This window comes from Crinia signifera, chromosome 4 (genome assembly GCF_055691185.1).
Source record: "Crinia signifera chromosome 4, ASM5569118v1, whole genome shotgun sequence".
Taxonomy (NCBI): Eukaryota; Metazoa; Chordata; class Amphibia; order Anura; family Myobatrachidae; genus Crinia; species Crinia signifera.
Genome location: NC_139220.1, coordinates 25445971 through 25456053, shown reverse-complemented (window position 1 = coordinate 25456053; position 10083 = coordinate 25445971). Strand labels below are relative to the sequence as shown.

At 44.9% G+C, this 10083-nt stretch overlaps 1 protein-coding gene across 1 annotated transcript; it reads right to left on the bottom strand.

Annotated features, from left to right (window-relative positions):
- Positions 1–817: 817 nt before the first annotated feature.
- Positions 818–9503, bottom strand: SKP1 (S-phase kinase associated protein 1). The gene is made up of 6 exons (XM_083181437.1): positions 9223–9503; positions 5386–5482; positions 4455–4528; positions 3739–3882; positions 2335–2475; positions 818–2192 (listed from the first exon to the last, which is right to left on the bottom strand). Exons 2-6 carry the CDS (start codon positions 5480–5482, stop codon positions 2157–2159), a joined length of 492 nt encoding a protein of 163 aa, XP_083037563.1. The 5' UTR covers positions 9223–9503; the 3' UTR covers positions 818–2156.
- Between the last annotated feature and the right edge of the window lie 580 nt (positions 9504–10083).

Below are 10083 nucleotides of genomic sequence, written 5' to 3'. Positions count from 1 at the left end.
AGTTCATTTAGCATAGGCTTGGGTTGTTTGAATTGGTCATTAAGAAAAACCTTTTATACGGTATATTATCACAATAAAAATAATGACATGTTTAGACATTGTCTTTAGTGTGATATGGTTATTTGAATGAGGGATTATTAGCAACCAGTGAGCAATTATTTAATCCTGCTCCCTTCTCTGATTGGCTGATAAGTCCCGCCTCCACACAGTGGGTTGCCATTAATGGAAACTTCTTATAGCACCAGTGATTGGGTAGGTCAGCCAATCACCACCTCTATTTGAATCAAATCAGCTTTTTTTTCCCCCAAATGGGTAATTTTTATACATCAAGCCTAGGTCACAGAATCTGGGATAATAAACCATTTTAAAATGATTGATTCCCCAACCCAGGCTTATCTGGGATTTTTAACATGAAGATTTTATGACAGATCGATGGCCGCCAGTCAGAGGTTCTGGTTGGGACGCCTAAGTCACCACCCATGGATATATTTGCACCTCAAGGTGCGATGTACTTGGAGGGAAAAGGAAGCCTTTGTACATGTCAGCTGCCATTATAAAAAAGAAAGTTCTATTTGAAGGTGAAACAGCCATCAGACACTCCACTCTTTGCAATGAAATGACATTAGAGTAGTTCTGTTGATAACCATCAGCTTGATACAAGACGTAATGATGTGCAGGATAACTATAGAATGATGAATAGGTGACCATTGCTGAAAGACCAGAATCTTGACGTTACAAGACTTCGTATAGTACTGGAAGCCCATTTGTTGGAAGCAACATTACCATTTGCTAACACAGCAGACGCCTGGAAGCAAAGTCCTTTAAAGTCAGTTTATTAGGAAAAGTTAAAACCTGCTCTTTCATACAGATTCAAATCTATCATGAACACAGAACACAACGGCATGAAAAGGAAGCTGCTATAGTAGATAGAGGGAACAATGCATTAATGGGCGACAGGCGACTAGATTATTGGGTGTGAGTGCAGGTGTCATGTCAGCATCTCTGCATGCGATCAGAGGACATTCACCCAACTAGAACAGGGGTGGCCAAACTGGTCCTCGAGCTCTACCAACAAGTCACATTTTCCAGGGCACCTAGCTAGCTGGTGCACAGGTGTAGTTATTACTGTCACATTTTCAAACATGTGCTGCTGTCGTTCTTAACAGACGCATCCTACAGATCCACACGCGGTCTGGAAAACATGAACTGTTGGTAGATCTCAAAAAGGGCCGGTTTGGCCATACCTGAACGAGCAGGACAGGACATTGTCCAGGGGGAACCTCAACCCCTTTATCTTATACTAAGCTGTGGGAAGGATCTACATTCTACAAGTACAGGAAGTAAGTGGATGAAATGTAATAACTTAACACGACCGGTCGGGGGTTACCATTACAGTCTATGGAATCAATGTTCCACTTCAGGCAGCAAACATAAAAAAGGGACATAGCGGCATAGGGAAATCATTTAGAAAGAAAAAACAAAAAGATGTTCTTAGCTCTGCTTTGCTTATATATAGCCACCACAGTCCTATTCATTTCTCTCCCATAAAAAGCATTGAGTAAAATAAATAAAAAATTTACACAGTATGCTAAAAGAGACGTCGGCTCGAAAATTCAAACAGCATCTCTTAGATGACGCAGTAAATAGCATTTAAAAAACGCAGATCAAACGGCACCACGGATGGGACCTCCCTGGCTGTCTAATGAGTGGCTGCACCCAGACTTTGTTCCGTACAGGTCTGTTTTGCTTTCTGCCTGGGAGAGAGAGAGAGAGAGATGCAACTGGCGGCAGTTACGTGTTCACCGGCATCATGCTTACAGGTGTGTGAATTGCACCCAGTTCGTGTAGTAAGGAGGTTGGTTTGCCGATATTAGGAAACAACAACTTGGATGCTAAATCTTCTCGTCTTCAAAAGCGCACAGGTCACAGATTTATTATAGTTTTATAGTAAAAGTCACACAAGGTTACAATGGTAGAACAGTTTGGGGAGTTGAATCATTACAAAAAAAAAAAAAAATTATATATAGGACACAACATGCAGCAAAAAAACCACCCTGCTGCTAATAGGATAAGCTGCTGAATTGTCTATTATAAACAGAGCAGTGCAACTATTTGGAACAAATCTTACAGTGTTATAGCGATAAGAGGCTCAGGGCTCACTTCTCTTCACACCACTGGTTCTCTTTGCGTACCTAGGGAACAAGACAGGGGAACCGTTAATGCCCCAGAGTTGAAATTTATGTTCGCCGAAATTTGGGCTGAACTAGAAGCAAATGCTAAGGCACAAATATGCAAATTCAGGCATTCTATGAGCTTTACAACCATGCGCCTCACCTGAGCCTCTTCCTCTTCAGTAAAGTCATTTTTTATATTGAAGGTCTTCCGAATTTCTTCTGGTGTTTTGCCTTTGATCATGTTTGCCACCGTCTTGCAGGTCACATCAAGCAATCCTTTGATATCCAAATAGTTAGCAGCCTGAATATATTTGAGAGAAGGATGCTGTGTTATTTCATGGTGTCGCAGCACACACTCCCTGCAGAGTAATGTCTGCAGAACTTATAAGCCAACGTACTGAGAGATAGAAAATTACAGGTTTCCTTATATTGAGCATATATGAAACTATTTTTCTGCACGGACCGAGCTTAATTGACAGTTGCATTAGGATATACCTGCAGCTACTTGGAGTAGCACTGACCGACCCATCCGCCTCGGTATACAAAGCATATTTAAAATGAAGTATGCTTATAAGAAGTGCTGGGTGTAGAGGGTTGGAGCAAAGGGTAATACAGGTTCAGTATCCCTTATCCGAAATGCTCGGGACCACGAGCATTCCGGATAAGGGAATATTCCGGTTTTTGGAATAATTTTTTTTTAGCCATACTTACCTGCCCCTGGTGGGTCCCCGATGGTCCCTCGGCGTCCATGGAGTCCTCCGGCGTCCACGGCAGGCCACCAGCACCGTCTCCGGCGTCTCCAGCAGTCCCAGGAGTGCTTTGCGCAAGTTCCCAGGCGCGCCGGTGACATCACCGGCGCGCGCCCTCGCGCAAAGCACTCCTGGGACCGCCGGAGAGGATGCTGAAGGCCTGCTATGGACACCAGAGGACTTGGTAAGTATTAAAAGAGGGTTGGGGGGGGGGAGAATTTGAATTATTCCAAAAAACCACGGTTTTTGGAATAATTCGGATACGGGATACCAGACCTTTACTACCGCGGAGGGCTAATATCAAAATATTATAAATATTTGATAGGAGACCCTATGTTCTAAACTGGATGTGTTTGGCGTCTCGACTACCGCCGGGAGGCTGGCACCGGAATCCCAACATCAATTGGAATGCTGCCGCTGGTATCCCAACTGATGGGATGGCGATGGGTAGGCGGGGCAGGGTAGCGCTACGCTGGGATAGTGCTTGAGTCGGGATTCCCTCCTTTGGGATGCTGGTGCCTCTATTCTGACCACCAGCAATACACACACTCAACAGGTAGTATTTCCTACTCTAGCCCTATGTTGTTTGGAGGATTTATTTACATATACCCAAGTGACCATTCCATTTTGCTAGATCAGTAGTTAACCCACTCCTCTCCAGACAAAAGGCCTGAAAACAAGTAATCAGGACTGGCGGTGCCGCTCTTGCACACCTACTCAGTAGCAAGGCCGGAATATTTCCAGGAGAGCTCGCGCCGGCAGCTCAGACCGGAACGTTTCCGGGCATACCACAGAGTTACAGATACGTAACTCACCAATATGAGTTCAAACAGAGTTCCCTGGTCCACTTTAAGAAACTCTTGGTCCCACACTGGGATATCATCTGTTCTCTTCTCCTTATTCTCATCATCTTCAGGTGGGGGCGGATCATCTTTGTGATGGGTACACCACTGGATCACCTTGAAAACAACATCAATGTTAGATAACAGGCACATTTCTTTCCGATCCATTTGCGAATCACTTTAAAAAGAAAGAGCATTCATTTTTAAAAACTTTCAAACTATTGCTTATAGTGATCAGAGCAGTCAGCAGTTCCCAAACTCAGTACCCAAGGGGAAGGGGGGGGGGGCTACTTGAGGACCAGGTTTGGTAAACACCTCTATAAGCAATAGTAAACCAAGAGGACAGATCATCAGCAATTACACTATGTGGCTATCATTGGCACAGTGAGTATGTAGGCGCACACACAGTGATGAGAGGCTAGATACAGGTAGGAAGCCTATCCCATAGAGAGAATCAGTCCGATGATACACTCCAGAGACCCACAATGGGAATATGACCTGACCTGTTTTACATGTGCTCTCCTGTACGAACACTGGCGCAGAGGAACAGAGATACCATATAACAAACAAAACCCTATCTCTGCACCTGTATAAGCTACATATGGTCAAAACAGCCAAAGCCTGGCTCGAGTATCCTATATGCTGCACATCTGCACACTAAATACACAGAAGTACATATTGCAATGTACCTTTTTCAGAATTGCCGCATTGACATTAGGAAGTGGGACTGGATCATCATCTCCTTCATCGTCCATGCCCAAGTCTAAATAAAAGAAAACAAAATATTGGTACACTTTGACCATCGGGTATAGACCAGTAGTTTCCAAACGCAGTCCTTAAGGAATCCCAACAATCCAGGTTTAAAGGATACCATGCTTAAACACAGGTGAATTAATTAGTAACCTAGTCAGTTTGACTATCGCAGGGTTGGCCAAACCTGTACTTGAGATTTACCAACAGTCAATGTTTCAAGGCCACCTGTGGACCTGTAGGATGTGTCAGTTCGGAATGAATGCGGCACATGTTTGAAAATGTGACAGTAACGGCTGCACCTGTGCACCAGCTAGGTGTTCTGGGAAATGTGACAGTTTGTAATGACTGCACCTGTGCACCAGCTAGGTGTTCTGGGAAATGTGACAGTTTGTAATGACTGCCAGCTAGGTGGTCTGAAAAACATGAACTATTTGTAGATCTAGTGCAGTGGTTCTCAACCTCCGTCTTCAAGGACCCCCAACAGTGCACGTTTTCCAGGTCTCCACACACAATCAAAGGATAAATAATTAGCTCCACCTGTGATCTTTTATAATGTGTCAGTGACTAATGAGTGCACCTGTCAGGTAACCTGGAAAACGTGCACTGTTGGGTGTCCTTGAGGACGGAGGTTGAGAACCACTGATCTGGAGGACCAGTTTGGCCACCCCTGGTTTAAACCAGGACTGTTGAGGTGACTTGAGGAACACGTTTTGGAAATACTGTCTTATACTATTAATGTACTATCACCCCAACAAAAGACAAGAAGATGATTCACAGCAATAGGTACAATTGCTGATTCTATACACATGTAAATCAGCATCATAAAGACGTTACAACCAGCAGGTGTAGCAATGCGAATATACTCACCCTCCAACATGGTTTTGATGGTCACAGACTGTTTGGCGATTTCAACATCTACTTCAAAAATCTCACCGTCAGAACTCTGCAGCTTTATAGAAGGCATCTGCAAAGCAAAGACTTACAGTAAGCAATGCGGGTGACAAGTTCAGACACTTAGGGGTATTCAATGCAGCTGAAGTTTGTTACACGTAGGGATGAGTGCTTGAAACTATTCAATTGCTGCATTTGTTCGCACAACTAATGCCCAGGGCTTAGAGGTAGGAAACGGCATTTTCCAACTTAGGTGCTGACCATGATGCTGTTACCCAACACTGTACAAATTCAGGATAACCTGATATTTATATAACCTAGAAGTGTGCTGGACTTTCTGGATACACAGATTGGGAACAAAATGCTCTTTCAGCATATTTTAATGTACTACACACACACACACACACTTGTGACTGATGGCCATCATTTTTTAACTGCACCTTAAAATGTATATTTAATATCCATCAAACTACATAAAAAGTAAGCTGCTAAGTGATCTCACTACATCGCTTAGAAAATTCCCCTACATTGCTCGGAGTGTAGGGTCCATAGAGATAGCAATGCTCCTCTATGCTATTGCCTGGCGGTTAGTATCCAGCATGCTGGATAAATCTAGAAATATCGCCGGGGGTCAGGACCAGTGTTCACACCAGAGAATTGCTCAGATCTCTGTGTCGCCCTGTGTGTACCTCATAAAAAAAAAAAAAAAAGGTATGGACATCGATGATGGGAGAATATCGCTGGGCTGAAAATCGCTCAGTGCATACACACTGAGCGATTTTTGACCATTTAAGCAAATGTCCTGGTGGTGGAAGACCTTCCTTCCATAGCAGAACACTATGAAAAACTGTCCAGCCCGTCGCTCATCTACCACCAGTACCAGCTGATGAGTTGCAGCTGCCGGCGATGATGCGAGAGCGCGCATCAGCACTCATCGCTGCCCCGTACACACTGAAAGCAGCTCCAACGACAAAATCCAGCTGCTTTCAGATCAATGTCACTTACTAATGCAAGAGAATGACACTGCAAAACTGCAGACTGACAGTTATCAAGAGGAGTGAGTCATGTATCAGGATCAAGGGAGAGTATAACATTTACAGACGTTTTAACCCCTTTTGCATTAAATAATTCCACTATTTAGTTTCACTTTAATATTACACCATTTTACAATACATCCTAGTGGTCCGCAATTCCCGAAATATAGTCAAACAACCAAGTGACATATGTAGAGTTTACCGTTAGTAATACACTATAAGCCACTGTGTCCATTCCATACCTGCCATCATTTCCCTGTGACCTAAAAATGTTGAATAGCAATAGCAGCCTATCTTTTTACAGTGATTATTCTGGTTTAACTTTCCTTCAGCCAATGACCGATCTTAGAGAAGGTTGAAGGCATGAAAACTGGCAGTTAATTTGTCCAAAGGCAGCAAGTACCCCACCTTTATTGTGGACGACTGTGGGTGTGTTATAGTGGCTGACCAACTACTGGCCACGGCTGGTGACAGATTTCAAGGCAGCAGTGTATAAGCCCCACACTACATGGCTTTGTACGGGGAGAGCTTCCAAGTGGTGCTATGATCAGCACACAAGCACTACAATCAGTACTAGTGTGGTTAAAGCAATGTTTCCCAAACTGGGTGCCACAGGCTGGTGGCCAAATCAAATTATCTGTGATCAATGTGATAGGGGAAACTAGTGCAGGGGAAACTAGTGCAGGCGACTGCTAATCATAAAATGTATGGTCAAACAGAAGAACAACTCCATCCACTAACACATAATTGTACCCAAGAGTGACAGGTAAGCACCAAGTAGATCACATTTTTGGTAAAATAACTCAGCAAGAACTTTGACCTAATGGTGGGGGTAAAAAAAAAAAAAAATAATGATACTCTAAAGCAGGCATGTCCAAACTGTGGCCCTCCAGCTGTTGTGAAACTACACATCCCAGCATGCCTTGTCATAGCTTTAGCATTCCCATTCTTGCTAATAGTGTCTACATACTACATATCACTTGTTATGCATGTACAATTGGTAATCTACTACATAGAACTGGGCAGAAACGCCACTGCCAGCAAACTTGCCACCTGCTGGTAATCTGGCAGTTTGCAATGAAACGTTCTATGGTACACACTATCCGATTTTACTGAACAATATGCACAATAACGAGATCACGCATACCGGTCAGTGTGTACCCACTAAATCATTAACGCTGCTTGATTCTGCCGGGGGGGGGGGGGGGGGGGGGGGGAGAATGGCAACCGCATTAAACAACATCAATAATATTGTTCAGTATTCACCCCCAGGGCGTTCATTTCGCAACACCGCCAATATTGTTAACAATATTGGCAGTGGCGCATATCTTACAATGTGTATGGACCTTAAGAGCCTGCGGAATATGTGTGCACTATATAACATGTTTCCAAATAAATACTAAACAAGATTTTCTCTAGCAGAACACTAGCATATACTAGTGTTCCTAGCAGAACACTAGCATATACTAGTGTTCCTTCTAGGAACCAAACGGGGCAGGGCGCTGGAGGGGCTGACCGGGCACGCCAACGTCACTAAAGGGGGCGTGCCCGGGCTGGCACGTCACAAATGGGGGCGTACCCGGGCCGGCGCGTTACAAATGGGGGCGTACCCGCGCCGGCGCGTCACTGAAGGGGGAGTGCCCAGGCCGGCGCATCACTGAAGGGGGAGTGCCCGGCACGTCACTGAAGGGGGCGTGCCCAGGCCACGCGTCACTGAAGGGGGTGTGCCTGGCCGTAACTACATCCCTGAGCTGCCGGGAAAGTGCCGTGCACCGCAATCTATGGCAGCGCTGGGCTTCACCGGTGCAGCGGGGCGCTGCTAGAGGGGAAGGGCGCATTCTGCCCTTTAAAAATCAGGCAGGGCACAGCGCCCCGCTAAAACAGCCTAGCGGGAACACTATATACAGTAAACACACTCACACACCACAGTCTAAATAAATCCAGAGTTAAACCAACGTTTCAGCTCTATTATACCCCTTTCACATCACAAAATGCAGGGTTGCACTGGGACTTTGAAACGGTTGAATCCCTTTACAACCCTGCATTTTGGCATGTTCACATCCCTTCAGCGAACCGGCAATATTGTTGGTTCAATGACATCATGTAGGGGTGAGCATCATCGGGGAAAGGGGGGGGGGGGTTAGGCAGCGCTTAGAGCTGGGGGGGTCACTCGATTAACCCGGTCACACCGCAACAAACCCTTTCTTATCAATTGTTGTGTTGCTTCCGATTGGCGGGACCCGGTAACCCTTTTCACATAGCATTACCGGGTCAAACCGGCATGAACTTGGTAATTAGGTACAAAGTGAAAGGGGTATTAGTAGACTTTCGTCAGGTACTCAAACATAATTTATATATATATATATATATATATATATATATATATATATATATATATATATATATATATATATATATATATATATATATATATATATATATACACACACACACACACATACATATATACATATACACACACATACACACACACACACACACACACACACACACACACACACACACACACACACACACACACACACACACAGTGAGTTTCCCGGTCTCCATGGGGCCCCTCGGAAAGCAGACACACAGATATCACCCCACAGCGGTGGTTAGTAGCGGAATAATAAGGCATGGCCACCATGACAGGGGCCTGGCTGACAGGAGGCCTGAACCACCCACGACAGTGCGGACCCCTGAGCTGGAGCCGGCCGCATGGGCCACCTGCCGACACATAAGGGCACAGGCCTCAGGCTCATGGCTAAATACTCACCTTCAATTATATAGTATAGCGCCCACAGACAACTGGAAACCGCGGCCTCACCTCTGCTGCCTACCGGCCGCAACAACACTCCTCCTCCCGGGTGTCTGCGTCACTCAGTGCAGGCGGGGAGATTTAACGCAACATGCACAGTAACAAACACTAAGGATAAAACTGGTGCTTATAGAATGGTCCTCAGAAGACAGACATCTTTCTGATGACAAAATTACGTGAGAAACCAATGACTTAGGTCTTAGACAAAATGGCCGCGGCACGGGAGGCTGGAGAGATGAGCGTAGGCCTCCACTGGCCGCGATGCAGAACTGGTTCGTCAGTTAGTTGTCAGGTGGAGACAGAAGGCAGCGTGTGACGTTGTTCGAGGCCGGATCCAATCATGTAACAGCGAGGACGAGCGTCATTCTTGGCTGTCCAATAGGTCTGGGCGGCGTTGGTACTGGTAGGCATGGCAGCAGAGGCGTCCTCCGTCCGCTGCCCCGCCATAGCGATTGTGGGCGGGAAAAGGGTCAATGGTAAAAAAAACACATACAGTGTGTTATGTAGTGATGGAATTGGTATTTCACATTTAGAACATTATAGACTGGTATATATAAAATAATTTTTATCATTCTTACTGATTTGTATTACAATTTTATTATTTTGTATTATAATTTCATTTGGTACTTGTTTCCTAGCACGGCGCCCATCGCATCGCATACCATAAGGCATACAATGGTATGTGATGCGATGCTACGAGATGGCAGCCGATGGTATACAATTTTAAATTGTATACCATCGCATTGTATGCCATATACAATGGTATACAATTTAAAATTGTATAAGCACCCTAATGCATACCTCCCAACTGTCACGATT

Bases quoted from the DNA above. Each gene is read 5' to 3' on its own strand.
- SKP1 (XM_083181437.1), bottom strand. From the start codon at position 5,482: ATGCCTTCTATAAAGCTGCAGAGTTCTGACGGTGAGATTTTTGAAGTA. The intron at 2,476-3,738 runs GTGAGTTACGTA...AAATATATTCAG, and splicing joins CTCTGTTTGAACTCATATTG to GCTGCTAACTATTTGGATAT. The intron at 2,193-2,334 runs GTGAGGCGCATG...CTTGTTCCCTAG, and splicing joins CTGAAGAGGAAGAGGCTCAG to GTACGCAAAGAGAACCAGTG.